The 25264-nt window shown below is 46.0% G+C and overlaps 1 protein-coding gene across 1 annotated transcript in view; it reads right to left on the bottom strand.

The window, feature by feature from the left end:
- LOC134909106 (uncharacterized) overlaps positions 1 to 25264 on the bottom strand; it is a 272045-nt gene that overhangs the window by 96360 nt on the left and 150421 nt on the right. The window contains exons 13-15 of the mRNA XM_063915544.1: positions 21635 to 21859; positions 19238 to 19462; positions 3495 to 3719 (exon numbers count right to left, since the gene is read on the bottom strand). Coding sequence (XP_063771614.1) covers positions 3495 to 3719; positions 19238 to 19462; positions 21635 to 21859 — 675 coding nt within the window. The remainder of the gene's footprint in view (positions 1 to 3494; positions 3720 to 19237; positions 19463 to 21634; positions 21860 to 25264) is intronic.

Below are 25264 nucleotides of genomic sequence, written 5' to 3'. Positions count from 1 at the left end.
TCAGCTTTTTCACAGATGGCATCAAGTTCGCATCCAAAATTTGCTGGCATCTTATTGAATCCATTTTTCCTTCTACTCGTGAAATGTTCCCTGTGCCACTGGCTGCAATACAACCCCAAAGCATGATTGATCCACCCCCATGCTTAACAGTTGGACAGAGGTTCTTTTCATTAAATTCTGTGCCCTTCCTTCTCCAAACGTACCTTTGCTCATTCCGGCCAAAAAGTTCGATTTTAACCTCATCGGTCCACAGAACTTTATTCCAAAATGCATCAGGCTTGTCTATATGTTCATTTGCAAACTTCAAATGCTGATTTTTGTGGTGAGGCCGTAGAAGAGGTTTTCTTCTGATGACTCTTCCATGAAGACCATATTTGTACAAGTATCTCTTTATAGTGGAATAGTGTACCACAACTCCAGTGTCTGCCAGATCTTCCTGGAGGGATCGTGCAGTCACACGTGGATTTTGACTTGCTTTTTTCACAATCCTGCAAGCTGTTCTGTCTGATATTTTTCTTGGTCTTCCAGCTCTTGCTTTAACTTCCACTGTTCCTGATGACTGCCATTTCTTAATTACATTCCGAACAGAGGATATCGGGCATCTGATAATGCTTTGCTATCTTCTTATAGCCTTCTCCTGCTTTGTGAGCGTCAACTATTCTCAGTTTCAGTGTTCTACACAACTGCTTAGAGGAACCCATGGTGCTGATTGTTGGAGCAAGGTCAGATGAGTCTGGGTTTTTAAAACCTTTGAGATTGACATCACCTGATCTTTCCAGACGATGATTGAGAACAATCCATGACACTGCCAGGTCTCAGCTGTCCAAAGGGGGCAGTACAAGGTATTAACTCTGCAGGGTGCCCAAACTTTTGCAGACGCCATTTTTTGTTTTCTGTTCTTTTGAAAATTTAAATGATGTAAATAAAATCAAACTTTTTTTGACATGTTATAAGAATGTCTAAACTGTAATTTGATGCCTTTTGGAGATTTTTCCATCTTTCCTTGGCTTCTTTTTGTACATTAAAATGAATTTTTGCCTGGGGTGCCCAAACTTTCAATCCCCACTGTATGTAATGTCTGATGCAAAACCAGTGAGCATGCCTATTGACAAAAGCATAAAGATGGTAAAGGCCATGTCACCAACCGGCCAGGAGGAGATGGAGGAAATGAGAGAGGTTCCTTATCAAAATGCTGTTGGTAGCTTGATGCAGGGTTGGACTGGCCCACAGGGGCACAGGGGAAACCCCCAGTGTGCCCCACTGCCTGGGGGGCCCTCCTCTTCCTCTAGGGATCAGGTTTCAGACTGTGCACTAATTATACATATGTGACATCAGACCCTCCAACATGACCCGCCCCACTAGGTACAAAATGCTCTGTTTCTGGACTTCCCTCTTAATTTAAGATTTCCATCACCTGTGTTGAACTAGTTAAATGATAAGAAAGCTGTTTCTTCACAGGTGATGGCAATAATAAATTAAGAGGGAAGTCCAGAAACAGAGCATTTTGTACCTAGTGGGGCGGGTCATGTTGGAGGGTATGATACATTATACTACACAGGACTATGGTGTATTTTCTACAGTGCATCGCTGCTATTAATCTGGTACATTATCGTGCATGCACTAGCAGTATTTACTGTATATATTTATCAAGGGGCCCAAAACATGTACTCTCTAATGGTTAGCCAAACCTCTGTGGTGACTAGCCACACCCCCTCCAAGAATGGTCCCCCACCACTGCCCCCCTCTCGGTGGGCCCTTCATGCCCCAGTCTGACACTGGCTTGACGCCCTAACATCACACATGCAGTGAGCCGGGCAAGTCAGTTAACAATTAACCCTGGGAGGCAACACTGGATTGCAGTCAAAAGAATCTTAAGGTACTTAAAAGGTACAAGTTCATTAAAGTTGGTGTTTACAAAGTTAAAAGATATGACTTTGGAAGTTTTCTGTGATGCCGATTGTGGATCACATGAGAATGACCGTCATTCCTACACGGAATACTTGTTCGTTTTGGCAGGTGCATCCGTCAGCTGGACGAGCAGAAAGCAACCACTGTTGCCCTATTCACCACTGAGGCGGAGTACATGGCACCTACAGAAACTGCAAAAGAAGCTTTATGGATAAAGGAGACTTTATGTGAGCTTAATAGGGGTACACACGGAGAGATCCGTTCTTAAAATCTAAGCAATCTGACTAGATTGCTTAGATTAAAAGCACGGATCTCTTGTGTGTATGCCCCCCAGTGATAGCGATGCGCAGCCCCACGCGTCGCTATCGCCAGTGCTAGATTGGCCTGCTTGCAGGCACAATCTAGCACATCACTCATTTCACCCGCTTGGTGAAATTAGCATCTCCCCCCACTGTCCCCCTCTCGCTCAGCATATATCGTGATGTGCTGAGTGGGTGGAGAGATGTGTGCTGAACGGTCTGTTACAAACCGCTCAGCACACATCTCTCCAGTGTGTACTGCCCTTTAGCCTTCTTTAACACAGTTAGACTATCAACATTGCGTGTGATAACAAGGGAGCAATTGATTTGTCTTCCAGCACCCAGCATTATGGACGGTCCAAACACATTGCCATTAGACATCGCTTTATCCGTGAGTTAGTGGAAAACAAGCCTGTCAATGTGGATTACATAGCAAGCGACAGCAATGCTGCTGATATGTTGACAAAGGGACTGTCATCACACTTGCTGAACCTGTTCATGATAACATGTGGACTGCGATACATTTGAGAAATGTTGATTTGTTTTACTGTTTGCTTACAATGCTTTATTAATGTATTTTCGGTTACAGGAAAACTTTATTGAAAAACGTTTTGATAAAGTGTTATGCAAATATATATAACCAAAGACAGCCTTGAGTGAGGGGGGATGTTAGACAGTGGATCACTCTGCTGTCTGTCTCCATTCCCAGCACTAGAGGCAGCTTCTCTGCGCTAGTGTTTTCCCTCCTAGTGTCAGCTCAGTGCAGGAGGAGGTGCTTAGTGCACAGTCTGAGAGAGTTCTTCCTGGGAGAGACAACTGCACTGACGTGCTTCTGCTCTCCTGAGTGTGTGACCTTGTCTACCACACAGCTGCACCCTGTGTGTATACAGCCGCATCCTGTGTGTACTGAGATGCAGTGTTACCTCTGTACTGATTCACATGTATACTTTGAGTTCCTGCTGCTGCAGAACATCTTTGATTACTACAAGCTGTTATCTCTGTTATCTGAATAAACTAATCATCCTGGTTAAGTGCCATTGTGTTGACTAACATCCCTATCCGACACCGCAACACTCTGCCAACAGGCAGGAGTGTTTATTTCCTACAGACACCTCCTGCTGCGTTGGTATTTTGTTTGTACTGTATTGCACAGCCGCTTCCTTGCCTGTGGTTGTGCAATAACCTACCAATCAGAATAAGGCCATGAGTTCCGAGTGTACACACAATGGGGTTTTCAGCCACATTCCCTCCTATTCTGTTTCTATAACAGCACATAGGAAGCATTACCTGGAACGCCACATGTTGGCTGTTTTTGGCCAGGTGGGGTCTTTGTACCAGCAATCTCTTCTCCATTTGAGGTAACACACCAACAGTGACCAGTGCTGCCATGGCACTGCTTCGGATGGTAGTTGCCCTTTTCATCACAGTCAGGTACATAAAGTCCCAATGGGAATCTGTCTCCATGTAGATTCTGAAGTCTCTGTTTTTCCTTCAAGCAGGGGGTGTCACTCACTGACAAAGAGAAAAGTAATAACCTTGTCACATTTGAAGATTAGTTAACAGAAAATAAAATGGAACACACATATCTGCTAAAATTAAGGGTTTGAGTAAATAACAGGAATATATTTACCTACTGTATAAAATACTTCTTGAAAAAACAGAATTTTCCTGGCACACTGCAAACTGGCCAGTAAAAGAGATCTATATAGTACATGATAATAGAAATGCAGAGCTCTTAGTTACATACATTTGCAAACATATGGTAAGCCATTAGCCACGGCAAGGCGTCTCTGCTTTGGCGGTCCCATGCTACATGATAATAACATCTACTTTAAGTCATATGTTTTATGTGCTCTCTCGATTGAGAGTTAGCTCCTCTGGAGACCTCCCAAGGTACTCCAATATGGACTAAATGGATCAGCATACCCTCCAATGCGATAGATAAAACGGTAGTTAGCATATTGTATAATACACTTCTTCTGGCCAGACATTTATGTTGGTTTTCGTGATATGCTAAAGAAAAACAACATCTCATGCTAAGTTACCAAAACTCCTGGTAAGGTATCACAAGCTAATACAGAGTTCTATACAATACTAACTTGTGATATCTTATCACAATTTCTGATATCTTATCATGAGATGGTTTATAAATTAGCATATCATGCAAAGCCACTCTGTATAAGTTGTGTCCGGTCAGAAGATTAATTAAATGAGGACACATCTCAAAATGTCCACAGACTGCAAAAATTGTGGCCACTTGCGAATGGCCAAGTCATGGATTACCAAACAGCTGAATTGAAGGAAGCCTGAGAAAATAGGATTTTAATTACCTACCAGTAAATCCTTTTCTCATAGTCCATAGAAGATACTGGGAATCCATTTAGTATCAGGGGGTATAGACGTTTCCACTAGGAGCCTTGGGCACTTTAAGAATTTGATAGAGTGCGCTGACCCCTCCCTCAATGCCCTCGTACCCTACTCAGTCTAGGAAACTGTGCCCGAGGAGACCGACATACTTTGAGAGAAAGACATATAAGAAAAGTGTTGAGATTACGAACCAGCACACAGAACAATAGGAAAGCCATGCTAGCCAAACTTGAAACATGAACAGCAACAGCTGAACAAACCAGAATACTTAACCAAGTAACAGTGCAGGAAGAACGGAGCAGCGGGTGGGTGCCCAGTATCCTCTACGGACTACGAGAAAAGGATTTACTGGTAGGTAATTAAAATCCTATTTTCTCTTATGTCCTAGAGGATATTGGGAATCCATTTAGTACCACGGGGAAGTGCCAAAGCTCCCAAACCGGGTGGGAGAGTGCTGAGGTTCCTGCAGAACTGATTGACCAAACTGAAGGTCCTCAGAGGCCAAAGTATCAAACTTGTAAAACTTTGCAAACGTGTTCGAACCTGACCAAGTAGCTGCTTTGCAGAGCTGTAAAGCTGCGACCCCCCCGGGCAGCTGCCCAAGAAGAACCCACCAACCTAGTAGAGTGGGTCTGTACAGATTTTGGAACCGGCAATACTGCCGTGGAATAAGCATGCTGGATAGTGAGCCTTATCCAGTGTGCAATAGACTGCTTTGAAGCAGGACATCCAATTTTTTGGGGATCATAGAGAACGAACAGCGAGTCAGATTTTCTTTGACGAGCTGTTCTCTTTAGATACACCTTCAAAGCCCTCACAACATCCAAAGACTTCGAAGTAGCAGAGGTGTCCGTCACAGCCGGAACCACAAGAGGTTGGTTGATGTGAAAAGCGGACACCACCTTAGGAAGAAATTGCTGACGAGTTCTGAGTTCAGCTCTGTCCTCATGGAAAATTAAATAGGGACTCTTGTGAGACAACACCCCTAGTTCTGACACACGAGTTGCAGAGGCCAAGGCCAACATTTTGACAGTCTTCCACGTAAGGTACTTTACGTCAACCTCCTGTAACGGTTCAAACCAGTCCGATTGGAGGAACTGAAGCACCAAATTAAGATCCAAAGGTGCCGTGGGAGGCACAAAGGAAGGCTGGATGTGCAGAACACCTTTCAAGAATGTCTGGACCTCAGGGAGAGAAGCCAATTGTTTGTGAAAGAAAATAGACAAAGCCGAAATCTGGACTTTAATGGAACTCAGGCATAGGCCCACATCCACTCCCGAATGCAGAAAAAGCAGGAGACGTCCCAGATGAAATTCCACCACGGAATATTGTCATCTCTCACACCAAGAGACATACTTCTTCCATACACGGTAGTAATGTTTACACGTTACCCATTTCCTGACTTGGATCATAGTCAGAATGATCTTGTCAGGAATCAGCCGTTCAACCTCCATGTTGTTAAATGTAGTTGCGGTAAGTCTTGATAGACAAACGGGCCCTGTTGCTGAAGATCCCCGCAAAGAGGCAGAGGTCATGGATCTTCGAGGAGCATCTACTGAAGGTCCAGGTACCAGGCCCTTTCTTGGCCAATCCGGAGCAATGAGTATTGCTTGAACCTTTTCCCTTCTTATTCTTTTAAGAATTCTTGGTATCAGAGGAAGTGGAGGAAACATGTACACCATCTGGCAGACCCATGGAGTCATCAGAGCGTCTACTGCCACTGCTTGTGGGTCTCTCGACCTGGGACAATACCGCTTGAGCTTCTTGTTGAGACGAGAAGCCATCATGTCGATTTGTGGATATCCCCACCGACGTGTCAAGCACCTGAACACTGCAGGTCATGACTACTGAGGAAGTCTGCTCCCCAGTTGTCTACTCCCGGAATGAAGACCACCGACAATGCCACAGCATGTTTTTACGCCCAGAGGAGAATTCTTAACACCTCTGACATTGCTGCTCTGCTTTTCATTCCAATCTGTTGGTTTTTGTACGTTACCGCCATTACATTGTCCGACTGGACTTGAATGGCCTGATTCCGAGTTCCAAGTTGCTTATTGGAAGGACGACTTCCTGACTTGACCATCTTCCTTGAAACTGCAACCCCGGGTGACTGCTCCCCAACCTCTGAGGCTTGCATCTATGGTTAGCAGAAACCAATTGTGAATCCCGAATCTCCGAGCCCTCGATGAGGTGAGAAGTCTGTAGCCACCACAGAAGGGAGATTCTGGCTTTTGGCGACAGAAAGATCCTCTGGTGCATGTGAAGATGCGATCCGGACCATTTGTCCAACAGATTCAGCTGGAAGGGCCTCGCATGAAACCTTCCGTACTGAAGTGCCTTGTAAGAGGCCACCGTTTTCCCCAGAAGGCGAATGCACAGATGCACCGAGATCTGGGTTGGCTTCAGGACAGCCCGAACCATTGACTGGATTTCCATAGCCTTCTCCAAGGGAAGGAACACTCTCTGAGATTCCATGTCCAGTATCATTCCCAGGAAGGAAAGTCTCTGCGTCGGTTCTAGGTGAGATTTTGGCAAATTCAGAATTCACCCATGTTCCAGGAGTAATCTGGTTGAGAGGCCAATGCTGTCCAACAACCGCTCCCTGGACGTTGCCTTTATCAGCAGATCGTCCAGGTATGGAATTATGTTAACTCCCTGTTTGCGGTGTATAAACATCATCTCTGCCATCACCTTGGAGAACACTCTCGGTGCTGTGGAGAGACCAAATGGCAGGGTCTGGAACTGGTAGTAGCAGTCCTGCAGTGCAAACCGTAGATAAGCCTGATGAGGCGGCCAGATCGGAATGTGAAGGTATGCATTCTTGATATCCAGAGACACTAGGAATTCCCCCTTCTCCAGACCTGAGATCACCGCTCTCAAACACTCCATCTTGAATTTGAACACTCATAAGTATGGGCTCAACGACTTGAGGTTTAAAATCGGTCTTACCAAACTGTCTGGTTTCAGGACTACAAACAGGTTGGAATAATATCCCCTGTTTTGCAGATGAGGTGGAACTGGAACAATGACCTGAGTCTGTACCAGTTTTTTAATTGTGTCCTGTAAGTTTATACATGCTTCCTGTGAAACTGGTAAGCCTGATTTGAAGAATCTGTGAGGTGGGAGCTCCTGAAACTCCAGTCTGTAGCCCTGGGAAATAAGATCTATGACCCAGGGATCCTGGCATGATGTTGTCCAGATGTGACTGAAAATTTTTAGCCGGGCTCCCACCTGCCAGACTTCCAGGCATTGCGATTCTCCGTCATGCTGAAGGCTTTGAGGAGGCAGAGCTTGAGCTCTGTTCCTGTGAACCGGCAGTTGCTGGTTTTCGTGGTTTACCTATAGCGCCTCCGGTGGCTGTAGAAGAACCTCTGGTTTTGCCCTTAAACTTGGCAGTCCGAAAGGACTGTAGATTAGGTCCTGAGTAGGCTTTCCTGGCTGGGGGAGCTGCAGAAGGAAGATACGTGGAATTACCTGCAGTAGCTTTGGAGATCCATTTGTCTAGTTCAGGCCTGGCCAACCTGTGGCTCTCCAGGTGTTGTGAAACTACACATCCCAGCATGCCCTGCCACAGTTTTAGCCTTCCCTAATAGCAAAACTGTGGCAATGCATGATGGGACTTGTAGTTTTACAACAGCTGGAGAGCCACAGGTTGGCCAGGCCTGGTCTAGTTCATCTCCAAATAAGGCCTCTCTTGTGAAGGGTAGGCCTTCCATACCTTTCATGGAGTCCGCGTCAGCAGTCCACAGGCTTAGCCATAATCCTCTGCGTGCCGACACTGCCATAGCAGATGTGCGTGCATTAAGCAAGCCTATTTCTTTTATGGCTTCCACCATAAAAATTTGCAGAGTCCTGTATATGTTGCAAGAGTAAAATAATCTCCCCCTTAGGCAAGGTACCTAACCCCTCAATTAGGTTACCCGACCATTTTGCGATGGCCTTAGTAATCCACCTACATGCTATAGTGGGTCTCTGTGCCACCCCAGCAGCTGTATACAAAGATTTGAGTGTATTCTCAATTCTACTATCAGCCGTATCTTTTAGGGAAACTGGACAGGCAATACAATTTTCCGTGACTGCCTGTATACTGATGCATCCACTATTGGTATGTTTTCCCATTTTTTCCTATCCTCAGGAGGAAAGGGAAAATATGATCTCAATCTTTTAGGGATTTAAAATTTCCTATCAGGATTAACCCACGGATTCTTCAAACAGGGTATTTAGGGGGTCCTTCCGAGTTGATCGTAGCTGTGCTAAATTTAGCACAGCTACGATCATGTTCCCTGACACGTGGGGGGACGCCCTGCACAGGGCTAGCCCGCCCCGCATGTCAGTGCCGGCCCTCCCGCAGAAGTGCAAAGGCATCGCACAGCGGCGATGCCTTTGCACTTCAGGAGTAGCTCCCGGCCAGCGCAGCTTTAGCGAGCTCGCCGGGAGCTACTCCTCGCTCCCCGGCCTGCAGCGGCTGCGTATGACGTCACGCAGCCGCTGCGGCCCGCCCCCCCATTCGGTCCGGCCACGCCTTCGTTGGCCAGACCGTGCCTACGAAACGGCGGCCAAACGCCGCAGTTTCGCCCCCTCCCGCCCATCGATCGCCTCTGCCTGTCAATCCGGCAGAGGCGATCATTGTCCTGCTACGGCCTTTCGGCCGTCCGGCATGCGCAGCCGCATGCGCAGCAGGTACCCGTTCGCTCTGCTGCATTAAAATGCAGCGAGCGAATAGGTCAGAATGACCCCCTTAGTTCCTTTGACACATAAAAAGTGGCTGAGGATTTCTTTTTTATATTAAAATAAGATTCCTCAGTCTCCTCTGTTACCTTATCAGGAATATGCAGAACCTCTCTGATAGCTTCTATGAGAGCCTCTATCCCCTGAGACAGAGTAGCCTCCCCCACCTCTGCATCCACCTCCCCCCCCCCCCCCCCCCCTCCTCCTCCATGTCTGACCCCTCATCATCAGAGTTAGACTGCAGGATATGAGCCAAAGAACGTTTTTGCGGACAAATGGCAGGGGACTGAGATGCTGGTTTGGGTACTGAGTCTCTGTTCATAAACTCAGTCATCGATTGTCTTAAGTATTGCGTCTCTTTCTCATTGAGGGACAATTTAGTAGAAATATTGAAAAACATTCCCCTAATGGAATCCAGCCAAGCTGACTCTGCCTTGCTTGCCTGGGAGTGTGTACTGCACTGAGTATACTGCAGTGAACCCCCTGGAGAAAAGGAACACTGTGCCTTACATGAAACACACTCTTTGTCTGACATACTGTGACAGTGACAACACACACACACACACACACACACACACACACACACACACACACACACACACACACACACACACACACTTAGGAAAAGGTTAAATGCACAATTAACCCACAAAGAGACCTTCAAGAGAGACACAGAGATAGTATGGAGCCAGCACACTGCGCCCTTACTGCTAATGCCAAGTTTTTATACTGGCTGAGATGATTTTAGTGCTTAAAATGGATACAGCCACCTTTTAAGTCTGTAATGCCAGTCTGGGTACTGTGTACGCACGTAGTATACTTAGACTCAGTTCGCTCCCTCAGAAGCAGTGCATCCGCACTGTGTACCGAGTCTGAAGGCCCAGCTGCCCAACGTAGAGGCCATACATCTCCGTACCCTCATGCCGCCATAATGGCCGGCGACCCGCTAACCAGGATGTGGGTTTAGTACTCACCACTCTACTATCTTTTGGCTCTGCTAAGGGTGGCGGCGTGCTGCGGGAATGTACGCTTGCCATGGTGGGACTTGCGAATAGCTCCCTCAGGAGCTTAGTATCCTGTCAGCGGGGAATGGGACCATTAACCCTTCAAGTGGTTGGGCCTTTCCCCCCCTATGTCCCACGAAGCAGGCAGGCTGGTGCCATCCAGACCTGCCTGAAATAACAAACATACAATATAAATGCATAAAACTCTCCAGAAGCTTCCAGCGATGTGACCGGCTCCTCCGGGCACATTTTCTAAACTGAGGCTGGTAGGAGGGGCATAGAAGGAGGAGCCAGCGCACACTATCAAATTCTTAAAGTGCCCAAGGCTCCTAGTGGACCCGTCTATACCCAATGGTACTAAATGGATACCCAGTATCCTCTAGCATGTAAAAATAATGAGAATGACCGTCTCAGTAGAACAGTTGCCTCAAACATTGTGACACATGCAGAAAAAGTCACATTATACATGTCAGAACATTATCCTGTGTATACAGATAGCCAGTGCTGAGCTCCCACTTTAAATGTATTTCTTCTGCAATTGGTTTTCTGATCCCTGAACGGGATTGGTATGTGATCCCACCGCACGAGCTGCCGAATGTCAGTATACCGACACCGGCATTCTGTGCAGCAGAATGTAGGCAGGGGGGTGAGTGCAATGAAGCACTTTGCAGGCTCGCTGTGCTGGCTCGGTGGCGACCTTAGCTCGCCACAGGTTCTATAGTCCCTCTATGGGTATTGTGGACACCCATAGAAAAATTTCTGAAGATCCGCGCTACCTGGGTACAGCTGCAAATCACTGACAGAAGGTAATACCCGCATAAAACCTTATGATACAATCTAAATACAAAACTCAGAGGATATTTGGGTGCAGCGCAAATATCCTCTGACTTTTGTATTTAGATTGACCCATAGAGGGGGAATCACCTACTTCGCCGGTATTCCGGTGGTGGTATGATGACCCTGTCGGGATCTCGGCATTGGTATGAAGACAGGCGGGATCCCGACGAGTGTTATGCTAACTAGAGATGAGCGCCTGAAATTTTTCGGGTTTTGTGTTTTGGTTTTGGGTTCGGTTCCGCGGCCGTGTTTTGGGTTCGACCGCGTTTTGGCAAAACCTCACCGAATTTTTTTTGTCGGATTCGGGTGTGTTTTGGATTCGGGTGTTTTTTTTCAAAAAACCCTAAAAAACAGCTTAAATCATAGAATTTGGGGGTCATTTTGATCCCAAAGTATTATTAACCTCAAAAACCATAATTTCCACTCATTTTCAGTCTATTCTGAATACCTCACACCTCACAATATTATTTTTAGTCCTAAAATTTGCACCTAGGTCGCTGGATGACTAAGCTAAGCGACCCTAGTGGCCGACACAAACACCGTGCCCATCTAGGAGTGGCACTGCAGTGTCACGCAGGATGGCCCTTCCAAAAAACCCTCCCCAAACAGCACATGACGCAAAGAAAAAAAGAGGCGCAATGAGGTAGCTGTGTGAGTAAGATAAGCGACCCTAGTGGCCGACACAAACACCGTGCCCATCTAGGAGTGGCACTGCAGTGTCACGCAGGATGGCCCTTCCAAAAAACCCTCCCCAAACAGCACATGACGCAAAGAAAAAAAGAGGCGCAATGAGGTAGCTGTGTGAGTAAGATAAGCGACCCTAGTGGCCGACACAAACACCGGGCCCATCTAGGAGTGGCACTGCAGTGTCACGCAGGATGTCCCTTCCAAAAAACCCTCCCCAAACAGCACATGACGCAAAGAAAAAAAGAGGCGCAATGAGGTAGCAGACTGTGTGAGTAAGATAAGCGACCCTAGTGGCCGACACAAACACCGGGCCCATCTAGGAGTGGCACTGCAGTGTCACGCAGGATGTCCCTTCCAAAAAACCCTCCCCAAACAGCACATGACGCAAAGAAAAAAAGAGGCGCAATGAGGTAGCTGACTGTGTGAGTAAGATAAGCGACCCTAGTGGCGGACACAAACACCGGGCCCATCTAGGAGTGGCACTGCAGTGTCACGCAGGATGTCCCTTCCAAAAAACCCTCCCCAAACAGCACATGACGCAAAGAAAAAAAGAGGCGCAATGAGGTAGCTGACTGTGTGAGTAAGATAAGCGACCCTAGTGGCCGACACAAACACCGGGCCCATCTAGGAGTGGCACTGCAGTGTCACGCAGGATGTCCCTTCCAAAAAACCCTCACCAAACAGCACATGACGCAAAGAAAAAAAGAGGCGCAATGAGGTAGCTGACTGTGTGAGTAAGATAAGCGACCCTAGTGGCCGACACAAACACCGGGCCCATCTAGGAGTGGCACTGCAGTGTCACGCAGGATGTCCCTTCCAAAAAACCCTCCCCAAACAGCACATGACGCAAAGAAAAAAAGAGGCGCAATGAGGTAGCTGACTGTGTGAGTTAGATAAGCGACCCTAGTGGCCGACACAAACACCGGGCCCATCTAGGAGTGGCACTGCAGTGTCACGCAGGATGTCCCTTCCAAAAAACCCTCCCCAAACAGCACATGACGCAAAGAAAAAAAGAGGCGCAATGAGGTAGCTGACTGTGTGAGTAAGATAAGCGACCCTAGTGGCCGACACAAACACCGGGCCCATCTAGGAGTGGCACTGCAGTGTCACGCAGGATGGCCCTTCCAAAAAACCCTCCCCAAACAGCACATGACGCAAAGAAAAAGAAAAGAAAAAAGAGGTGCAAGATGGAATTGTCCTTGGGCCCTCCCACCCACCCTTATGTTGTATAAACAGGACATGCACACTTTAACCAACCCATCATTTCAGTGACAGGGTCTGCCACACGACTGTGACTGATATGACGGGTTGGTTTGGACCCCCCCCAAAAAAGAAGCAATTAATCTCTCCTTGCACAAACTGGCTCTACAGAGGCAAGATGTCCACCTCATCATCATCCTCCGATATATCACCGTGTACATCCCCCTCCTCACAGATTATCAATTCGTCCCCACTGGAATCCACCATCTCAGCACCCTGTGTACTTTGTGGAGGCAATTGCTGCTGGTGAATGTCTCCACGGAGGAATTGATTATAATTCATTTTAATGAACATCATCTTCTCCACATTTTCTGGATGTAACCTCGTACGCCGATTGCTGACAAGGTGAGCGGCGGCACTAAACACTCTTTCGGAGTACACACTTGTGGGAGGGCAACTTAGGTAGAATAAAGCCAGTTTGTGCAAGGGCCTCCAAATTTCCTCTTTTTCCTGCCAGTATAAGTACGGACTGTGTGACGTGCCTACTTGGATGCGGTCACTCATATAATCCTCCACCATTCTTTCAATGGTGAGAGAATCATATGCAGTGACAGTAGACGACATGTCCGTAATCGTTGTCAGGTCCTTCAGTCCGGACCAGATGTCAGCATCAGCAGTCGCTCCAGACTGCCCTGCATCACCGCCAGCGGGTGGGCTCGGAATTCTGAGCCTTTTCCTCGCACCCCCAGTTGCGGGAGAATGTGAAGGAGGAGATGTTGTTGACAGGTCGCGTTCCGCTTGACTTGACAATTTTCTCACCAGCAGGTCTTTCAACCCCAGCAGACTTGTGTCTGCCGGAAAGAGAGATCCAAGGTAGGCTTTAAATCTAGGATCGAGCACGGTGGCCAAAATGTAGTGCTCTGATTTCAACAGATTGACCACCCGTGAATCCTTGTTAAGCGAATTAAGGGCTCCATCCACAAGTCCCACATGCCTAGCGGAATCGCTCCGTGTTAGCTCCTCCTTCAATGTCTCCAGCTTCTTCTGCAAAAGCCTGATGAGGGGAATGACCTGACTCGGGCTGGCAGTGTCTGAACTGACTTCACGTGTGGCAAGTTCAAAGGGCATCAGAACCTTGCACAACGTTGAAATCATTCTCCACTGCGCTTGAGACAGGTGCATTCCACCTCCTATATCGTGCTCAATTGTATAGGCTTGAATGGCCTTTTGCTGCTCCTCCAACCTCTGAAGCATATAGAGGGTTGAATTCCACCTCGTTACCACTTCTTGCTTCAGATGATGGCAGGGCAGGTTCAGTAGTTTTTGGTGGTGCTCCAGTTTTCTGTACGTGGTGCCTGTACGCCGAAAGTGTCCCGCAATTCTTCTGGCCACCGACAGCATCTCTTGCACGCCCCTGTCGTTTTTTTAAAAAATTCTGCACCACCAAATTCAAGGTATGTGCAAAACATGGGACGTGCTGGAATTTGCCCAGATTTAATGCACACACAATATTGCTGGCGTTGTCCGATGCCACAAATCCACAGGAGAGTCCAATTGGGGTAAGCCATTCCGCGATGATCTTCCTCAGTTGCCGTAAGAGGTTTTCAGCTGTGTGCATATTCTGGAAACCGGTGATACAAAGCGTAGCCTGCCTAGGAAAGAGTTGGCGTTTGCGAGATGCTGCTACTGGTGCCGCCGCTGCTGTTCTTGCGGCGGTAGTCCATACATCTACCCAGTGGGCTGTCACAGTCATATAGTCCTGACCCTGCCCTGCTCCACTTGTCCACATGTCCGTGGTTAAGTGGACATTGGGTACAGCTGCATTTTTTAGGACACTGGTGACTCTTTTTCTGAGGTCTGTGTACATTTTCGGTATCGCCTGCCTAGAGAAATGGAACCTAGATGGTATTTGGTACCGGGGACACAGTACCTCCAACAAGTCTCTAGTTGGCTCTGCAGTAATGATGGATACCGGAACCACGTTTCTCACCACCCAGGATGTCAAGGCCTCAGTTATCCGCTTTGCAGTAGGATGACTGCTGTGATATTTCATCTTCCTCGCAAAGGACTGTTGGACAGTCAATTGCTTGGTGGAAGTAGTACAAGTGGGCTTACGACTTCCCCTCTGGGATGACCATCGACTCCCAGCAGCAACAACAGCAGCGCCAGCAGCAGTAGGCGTTACACGCAAGGATGCATCGGAGGAATCCCAGGCAGGAGAGGAATCATCAGAATTGCCAGTGACATGGCCTGCAGGACTATTGGCATTCCTGGGGAAGGAGGAAATTGACACTGAGGGAGTTGGTGGGGTGGTTTGCGTGAGCTTGGTTACAAGAGGAAGGGATTTACTGGTCAGTGGACTGCTTCCGCTGTCGGCCCAAGTTTTTGAACTTGTCACTGACTTATTATGAATGCGCTGCAGGTGACGTATAAGGGAGGATGTTCCGAGGTGGTTAACGTCCTTACCCCTACTTATTACAGCTTGACAAAGGGAACACACGGCTTGACACCTGTTGTCCGCATTTCTGGTGAAATACTTCCACACCGAAGAGCTGATTTTTTTGGTATTTTCACCAGGCATGTCAACGGCCATATTCCTCCCACGGACAACAGGTGTCTCCCCGGGTGCCTGACTTAAACAAACCACCTCACCATCAGAATCCTCCTGGTCAATTTCCTCCCCAGCGCCAGCAACACCCATATCCTCCTCATCCTGGTGTACTTCAACACTGACATCTTCAATCTGACTATCAGGAACTGGACTGCGGGTGCTCCTTCCATCACTTGCAGGGGGCGTGCAAATGGTGGAAGGCGCATGCTCTTCACGTCCAGTGTTGGGAAGGTCAGGCATCGCAACCGACACAATTGGAGTCGGACTCTCCTTGTGGATTTGGGATTTCGAAGAACGCACAGTTCTTTGCGGTGCTACTGCTTTTGCCAGCTTGAGTCTTTTCATTTTTCTAGCGAGAGGCTGAGTGCTTCCATCCTCATGTGAAGCTGAACCACTAGCCATGAACATAGGCCAGGGCCTCAGCCGTTCCTTGCCACTCCGTGTGGTAAATGGCATATTGGCAAGTTTACGCTTCTCCTCCGACAATTTTATTTTAGGTTTTGGAGTCCTTTTTTTACTGATATTTGGTGTTTTGGATTTGACATGCTCTGTACTATGACATTGGGCATCGGCCTTGGCAGACGACGTTGCTGGCATTTCATCGTCTCGGCCATGACTAGTGGCAGCAGCTTCAGCACGAGGTGGAAGTGGATCTTGATCTTTCCCTAATTTTGGAACCTCAACATTTTTGTTCTCCATATTTTAATAGGCACAACTAAAAGGCACCTCAGGTAAACAATGGAGATGGATGGATACTAGTATACAATTATGGATGGACTGCCGAGTGCCGACACAGAGGTAGCTACACCCGTGGACTACTGTACTGTGTCTGCTGCTAATATAGACTGGTTAATAAAGAGATGTAGTATGTATGTATAAAGAAGAAAGAAAAAAAAACCACGGGTAGGTGGTATACAATTATGGATGGACTGCCGAGTGCCGACACAGAGGTAGCTACAGCCGTGGACTACTGTACTGTGTCTGCTGCTAATATAGACTGGTTGATAAAGAGATGTAGTATGTATGTATAAAGAAGAAAGAAAAAAAAACCACGGGTAGGTGGTATACAATTATGGACGGACTGCCGAGTGCCGACACAGAGGTATCTACAGCCGTGGACTACTGTACTGTGTCTGCTGCTAATATAGACTGGTTGATAAAGAGATGTAGTATGTATGTATAAAGAAGAAAGAAAAAAAACCACGGGTAGGTGGTATACAATTATGGACGGACTGCCGAGTGCCGACACAGAGGTAGCTACAGCCGTGGACTACTGTACTGTGTCTGCTGCTAATATAGACTGGTTGATAAAGAGATGTAGTATGTATGTATAAAGAAGAAAGAAAAAAAAAACCACGGGTAGGTGGTATACAATTATGGATGGACTGCCGAGTGCCGACACAGAGGTAGCTACAGCCGTGGACTACTGTACTGTGTCTGCTGCTAATATAGACTGGTTGATAAAGAGATGTAGTATGTATGTATAAAGAAGAAAGAAAAAAAAACCACGGGTAGGTGGTATACAATTATGGACGGACTGCCGAGTGCCGACACAGAGGTAGCTACAGCCGTGGACTACCGTACTGTACTGTGTCTGCTGCTAATATAGACTGGTTGATAATGAGATGTAGTATGTATGTATAAAGAAGAAAGAAAAAAAACCCACGGGTAGGTGGTATACAATTATGGATGGACTGCCGACACAGAGGTAGCTACAGCCGTGGACTACTGTACTGTGTCTGCTGCTAATATAGACTGGTTGATAAAGAGATGTAGTATGTATGTATAAAGAAGAAAGAAAAAAAAAACCACGGGTAGGTGGTATACAATTATGGACGGACTGCCGAGTGCCGACACAGAGGTAGCTACAGCCGTGGACTACTGTACTGTGTCTGCTGCTAATATAGACTGGTTGATAATGAGATGTAGTATGTATGTATAAAGAAGAAAGAAAAAAAAACCACGGGTAGGTGGTATACAATTATGGATGGACTGCCGAGTGCCGTCACAGAGGTAGCTACAGCCGTGAACTACCGTACTGTGTCTGCTGCGACTGGATGATAAATAATGATATAAAAAATATATATATATCACTACTGCAGCCGGACAGGTATATATTATATAATGACGGACCTGCTGGACACTGTCTGTCAGCAGAATGAGTTTTTTATAGAATAAAAAAAAAACACCACACAAGTCACACGACGAGTGTTTAACTTTTTCAGGCAATCACAATATAGTATACTACTAACTATACTGGTGGTCAGTGTGGTCAGGTCACTGGTCAGTCACACTGGCAGTGGCACTCCTGCAGCAAAAGTGTGCACTGTTTAATTTTAATAATATGTACTCCTGGCTCCTGCTATAACCTATAACTGGCACTGCTCCCCAGTCTCCCCCACAATTATAAGCTGTGTGAGCACAGTCAGATATATACATAGATGATGCAGCACACTGGGCTGAGCAGTGCACACAGATATGGTATGTGACTGAGTCACTGTGTATCGTTTTTTTCAGGCAGAGAACGGATTATATTAAATAAAACTGCACTGTCTGGTGGTCACTGTGGTCAGTCACTACTAAACTCTGCACTCTCTACAGTACTCCTAAGCTCCAGTAAATCAAGTGTCTCTGTTTAAAATCAATCTCACTCTCTCTCTTCTAATCTAAATGGAGAGGACGCCAGCCACGTCCTCTCCCTATGAATCTCAATGCACGTGTGAAAATGGCGGCGACGCGCGGCTCCTTATATAGAATCCGAGTCTCGCGATAGAATCCGAGCCTCGCGAGAATCCGACAGCGTCATGATGACGTTCGGGCGCGCTCGGGTTAACCGAGCAAGGCGGGAAGATCCGAGTCGCTCGGACCCGTGAAAAAAAACATGAAGTTCGGGCGGGTTCGGATTCCGAGGAACCGAACCCGCTCATCTCTAATGCTAACCACATATCCTCTGAACACTATATTTAAGAAAATAATTTAATTATAATTTTGGAACCAACAATAAAAACCAGATACATATCATCATCGCTCTGGTTTAGCAGGAATTGAAACAAAGGATAGCTGGTAATAATGTCATGGTATTTGGCTGTATATTTTACCCAGCATCTGGGACAGATCATAAGACCGTATGAGCGGACTAAGGGCCTGATTGAGATTAGTCCAATGCGTTAATGATGGCTTATGTGCTGATCCGGAACGGGTCCTGCATGATCATTTACAGCTCGCCCTTAACAGCAGCATGACTGACATGCTGCTGCATTTGGGGAGCTTAGTGGGTGCGTGTCTTCCCTGTTTTGTAGGTCTACATCATCGGACGCATATTTCCTGGACCTGGCTGACCGGTTCTGATGTGATCCAGTGCTGTGTCTTTGGATGCAGCCCTCGAATCGAAGATGCTGGCAAGAGGGTCTATTTCCTACAGACACCTCCTGCTGCATTGGCATTTTGTTTGTACTGTATTGCACAGCCGCTTCCCTGCAGTTGTGCAATACTGTACAAATGAGAATCAGGCCATGAGTTCTGAGTGTACACACAATGGGGTTTTTAACCACATTCCCTCCTATTCTGTTTCTATAACAGCACACAGGAAGCATTACCTGGAACGCCACATGTTGGCTGTTTTTGGCCAGGTGGGGTCTTTGTACCAGCAATCTCTTCTCCATTTGAGGTAACACACCAACAGTGACCGGTGCTGCCATGGCACTGCCTCGGATGGTAGTTGCCCTTTTCATCACAGTCAGGTACGTAAAGTCCCAATGGGAGTTGGTCTCCATGTAGATTCTGAAGTCTCTGTTTTTCCTTCAAGCATGGGGGCTCACTCACTGACAAAGAGAAAAGTAATAACATTGTCGCATTTGAAGATTAGTTAACAGAAAATAAAATGGAACACACATATCTGCTGATATTTAGGGTTTGAGTAAATAACAGGAAAATATTTAACTACTGTATAAAATACTTCTTGAAAAAACAGAATTCCCCTGGCACACTGCAAACTTGCCAGTAAAGGAGATCTACATACTACATGATAATAAAAATGCAGAGATCTTAGTTATATACATTTGCAAACATGTGGTAAACCATCAGCCACAGCAAGGCGTCTCTGCTTTTGTGGTCACATGCTACATGATAATAACATCTACTTTAAGTCATGTTTTATGTGCTCTCTCGATTGAAAGTTAGCTCTTTTGGAGACCCCCCAAGATCCTCCAATATGGCACTACATGGAACAGCATATCCTCCAAAGTGATAGATAAAATGGTAGTTACCATATTGTATACTACACTACTTCTGGCCAGACATTTATGTTGGTTTGCGTGATATGCTAAAGAAAAACATAATCTCATGCTCAGGTACCAAAACTCCTGGTAAGGTATCACAAGCTAATACAGAGTTCTATACAATACTAACTTGTGATATCTTATCACAATTTCTGATATCTTGTCATGAGATGGTTTAAAAAAATTAGCATATCACGCAAAGCCACTCTGTATAAGTTGTGTCCGGTCAGAAGAATAGTTGAATGAGGACACATCTCAAAATGTCCATGACTGCAAAAATTGTGGCCACTTGTGAATGGCCAAGTCATGGATTACCAAACAGCTGAATTGAAGGAAACCTGAGACATGAGAATGACTATCAGTAGAACAGTTGCCTCAAGCTTAAGACTGATTGTGGCACATGCAGAAAAAGTCACATTATATTTATGGACACATGTCAGTACCTTATCCCATGTAGATAGATAGCCAGTGCTGAGCTCCCACTTTAAATTTATTTCTTCTGCATTTGGTTTTCTGATCTCTGAATGGGATTGGTATGTGATCCCAAAGCACGGGATGCTGAATGTCAGTATACCGACACCGGCATCCTGTGCAGCAGAATGTTGGCAAGGGTACAAGCACAATGAAGACCTTTGCAGGCTCGCTGTGCTTGCCACGCTGCGCTCGCTACGGTGCTGGCTCGTTGGCGACCTTAGCTCACCACAGGTTCTATTCTCCCTCTATGGGTGTTGTGGACACCCATAGAGGGGGAGCAAGAAAAATTTCTGAGTATCCGCGCTACCTGGGTACGGCTGCAAATCACTGGCAGAAGGTAATACCCGCATAAAACCTTATGATACAATCTAAATACAAAAGCAGATGATATTTGGGTGCAGCGCAAATATCCTCTGACTTTTGTATTTAGATTGACCCATAGAGGGCGAATCACCTACCTTGCCAGTATTCCGGCGGCAGTATGGAGATCCTGTCGGGATCCCGGCATCGGTATGAAGACAGCCAGGATCCCGACGAGCGGTATGCTAACCACATATCTTCTGAACACCATATTTAAGAAAATTATTTAATTATAATTTTGAATCAAATAATAAAAACCAAATACATATCATCATTGCTCTGGTTTAGCAGGGATTGAAACAAAAGATAGCTGGTAATAATGACATGGTATTTGGCTGTATATTTTACCCAGCATCTGGGGCAGATCATAAGACCGTATGAGCGGACTAAGGGCCTGATTGAGATTAGTCCGATGACTTAACGATGGCTTACGTGCTGATCCGATGTTTGTGGGTCAACGCATGTGCAGAACGGGTCCTGCATGACAGCTTGCCCTTAACTGCAGCATGACTGACATGCTGCTGCATTTGGGGAGCTTAGTGGGTGGGTTTCTTCCCTATTTTGTAGGCGCGCCGAGCCCAGGGTCTACATCATCGGATGCATATTTCCTGGACCTGGCTGACCGGTTCCGATGGTGATTCAATGCTGTGTCTTTGGATGCAACCCTCAGATCGCAGATGCTGGCAGGAGGGTCTATTTCCTACAGACACCTCCAACTGAATTGGCATTTTGTTTGTACTGTATTGGACAGCTGCTTCCGTACAGTTGTGGAATACTGTACAAATCAGAATCAGGCCATGAGTTCTGAGTGTACACACAATGGGGGTTTTCAGCCACATACCCTCCTATTCTGTTTCTATAACAGCACACAAGAAGCAATACCTGGAACGACACATGTTGGCTGTTTTTGGCCAGGTGGGGTCTTTGTACCAGCAATCTCTTCTCCATTTGAGGTAACACACCAACAGTAACCAGTGCTGCCATGGCACTGTTTCGGATGGTAATTGCCCTTTTCATCACAGTCAGGTACAAAAAGTCCCCTTGGGAATCTGTCCCCATGTAGATTCTGAAGTCTCTGTTTTTCCTTCAAGCAGGGGGGATCACTCACTGACAGAGACAAGTAATCACATTGTCACAGTTTAAGATTAGTTAACAGAAAAGTATATGGAACACACGTCTGCTGATATTAAGGGTTTGCGTAAATAACAGGAATATATTTAACTACTGTATAAAATACTTCTTGAAAAAACAGAATTCCCCTGGCACACTGCAAACTGGCCAGTAAAGGAGATCTACATACTACATGATAATAGAACTGCAGAGATCTTAGTTACATATATTTGCAAACATATGGTAAGCCATCAACCACGGCAAGGCATCTCTGCTTTGGTGGTACTACGCTACATGATAATAACATCTACTTTATGTCATATGTTTTATGTATTCTTTAAAGTGAGAGTTAGCTCTCCTGGAGACCTCCCAAGATCCTCCAATATGGCACTACATGGAACAGTATACCCTCCAACTACTGATCCTATCCATGCTTCTCAGAACAGTAATAGACGAAATGGTAGTTAACATTTTGTGTAATATACTACTTCTGGTGAGACATTTATGTTGGTTTGTGTGATATGCCAGAGAAAAAACCAACAACTCCTGGTAAGGTACCACAACTCCTGGTAAGGTATCACACACTAATACAGAGTGCTATACAATACTAACGTGTGATATCTTATCACAATTTCTGATATCTTATCATGAGATGGTTTATAAATTAGCATATCATGTAAAGTCGCTCTGTCTAAAGTATGTCCGGTCAGAAGAATAGTAGTTAAATGAGGACACATCTGAAACTGTCCATGGACTGCTAAATGGCCCGCGAATGGCCAAGTCATGGATTACCAAACAGCTGGATTGAAGGAAGCCTGGCACATGAGAATCAGTAGAACAGTTGCCTCAAGCATCAGACTGATTGTGGTACACGCAGATTAAGTCACATTATATTTATGGACATGTCAGTACCTTATTCCGTGTATATACAGTAGACAGCCAGTGCTGAGTAACAAAGTCATGATATTTGGCTGTATATTTTACCCAGTATCTGGGGCAGATCATAGGACCGTATGAGCAGTCGGAGGGCCTGATTCAGATTAGTCCATCAACACGATGCATGTGCAGAACGGGTCCTGTATGATCATTTACAGCACCCCCTTAGCTGCAACATGACTGACATGCTGCTGTATTTGGGGAGCTTAGTGGGTGTGTGTCATCCCTGTTTTGTAGGCGTGCCGAGCCCAGGGTCTACATCTTCGGATGCATATTTCCTGGACCTGGCTGACCGGTTCCAATAGTGATCCAATGCTGTGTCTTTGGATGGAGCACTCGGATCGCAGATGCTTGCAGTGTTAGACAGTGGATCACTCTGCTGTCTGTCTCCGTTCCCAGCACTAGAGGCAGCTTCCCTGCTCTAGTGTTTTCCCTCCTACTGTCAGCTCAGTGCAGGAGGAGGTGCTTAGTGCACAGTCTGAGAGAGTTCTTCCTGGGAGAGACAACTGCACTGATGTGCTTCTGCTCTCCTGAGTGTGTGACTTTGTCTACCCCTTAGCGACACCCTGTGTGTATACAGCCACATCCTGTGTGTACTAAGACACTGTGTTACTGCTGTACTGCTTCACATGTATACTGCAAGTTCCTGCTGCTGCAGAACATCTTCTATATACTACAACCTGTTATCTTTGTTATCTGAATAAACCAATCATCCTGGTTAAGTGCCATTGTGTGGACTAACATCCCTATCCGACACCGCAACACTCTGCCAACAGGTTATTTGCCCAGGACCCAAAGTCGGAAAGGCATTCTAAAACAAAGGTACATAAGAAAAAAAAGTGCAGCTGATTAAAGAGTACTTTTATTAAATATAGAGAAGAATGTACAGTACAGTGAACAATGTGAACTTTACAAAGTTAAAAAGCTCAGAGAATTACACAATGTCGAAATTTTTCATGGATATGCAACTTAAGCGGGATAAGTTGTGGAAAGTCACAATTGAGCCAGGAGCAGACCCAAACCCAGTTGAAATGGATAGAGCCATCAGGACAATAAGCTTGGCCGTGTAACTACACGTCTAACCCATTATCAGCAGAAAAGTGTCAGCCAAAGACATGTGGGCAGCTCTGCAAATGGCGTATGAGGACAAAGGTCTGATGAGAAGAATAAACTTAAGGCGTATGCTGTATGGGACAAAGTTAAGTGCATGTAAAGATATGAATGATTATATTGTTAAGATACTGTCAATAGCTCAACAGTTGGCATCTGTGGGGCACAGGTGGACAATGAGGAAGTGGTGGTGGCAATGTTACAAATCTGACACCAGAATTCGATTTCCTGGAACAGGTAGTAGCTTTGGAGTCTAACAATACCAAGCTGACAACAGAAACTGTAAGAGCCAGGCTGCTACAGTTCCAAGAACATATTCCTGTCGAGACACATACTGAGGGTTATGCCTTATTCACAATTGGTACCAAGTCTAGAATGCTTAAGTGCTTTATATGTCACAAGGTGGGGCACAAGGCATCAGATTGCAGACTGACAAATTGCAGTGGTACGCACAAGAAGCGTGACAAACCAAATGAGTCAGCATTGAATGTAGCAGATAGTCACAAGAAGGATTACTGGTACATGAACTCGGGGGCCACTAGGCATTTCAGTTGTTATCAGGAATGGTTCAATTTACTGACAGCATGTGAACCCATTACAGTAAAAGGGATTGGAGAGAAAGTCCTTACTGCTTCAAAATTTGGGACAATCACAGTGCATCTATGAATTAAAAGTGAAACAGTTAGTACGGACATCTAAGATGTCTTGTTCATGCCAGAGTTGGGAAGTAATCTCATTGCTATAAGCGTCCTGGAAAAAAAGGGTTACAGAGTCCAGTTTGCAAAGGGCAAATGTATGGTGCAAAATGAGAAAGGGACTTCAGCAACCCGGGGTAACCAATTGTATGTCCTGGACACCGAGCAGTGTTCTGCAATGGCGGCCTCTGATTCAAACCAGTAGATGGAGTTGAGTCACAGGTGTCTAGGTCGTCTGGGATATGACAACGTCCAGAAACTACTTGATGGAATTGCAACTGGAATCACTGTAATACTGAGAGAGCTGTGTGTGAGAGTTCTATAAAAGGAAAGCAGACTTGCACACCACTTCCTAAGTCTACTAGTAAAGTGGAAATACCACTACCCCTAGTACATACTGATGTATGTGGTTCGATGGAGATGGAATCAATGAGTGGCTACAGGTATTTTATAACAGTTATTGATGATGCCACAAGGATGACACGTGTATATCATGAAAGCTAAAAGTGAAGTTGTCAATAGAATTGTGGAATACAAGAACATGGTGGAGACTCAGATGGATCTGAAATGAAAAGTCTTGAGATCCGACAATGGCGGAGAGCATGACAACAGAGTTTTAGCACAGTTCCTGAAAAAATAGGGCATACAGCATCAACTAACA

The sequence above is a fragment of the Pseudophryne corroboree genome, chromosome 4, assembly GCF_028390025.1.
Source record: "Pseudophryne corroboree isolate aPseCor3 chromosome 4, aPseCor3.hap2, whole genome shotgun sequence".
Classification (NCBI taxonomy): Eukaryota; Metazoa; Chordata; class Amphibia; order Anura; family Myobatrachidae; genus Pseudophryne; species Pseudophryne corroboree.
Note: the sequence above shows the minus strand (reverse complement) of the source record. Positions and strands in the feature narration are given on the sequence as shown.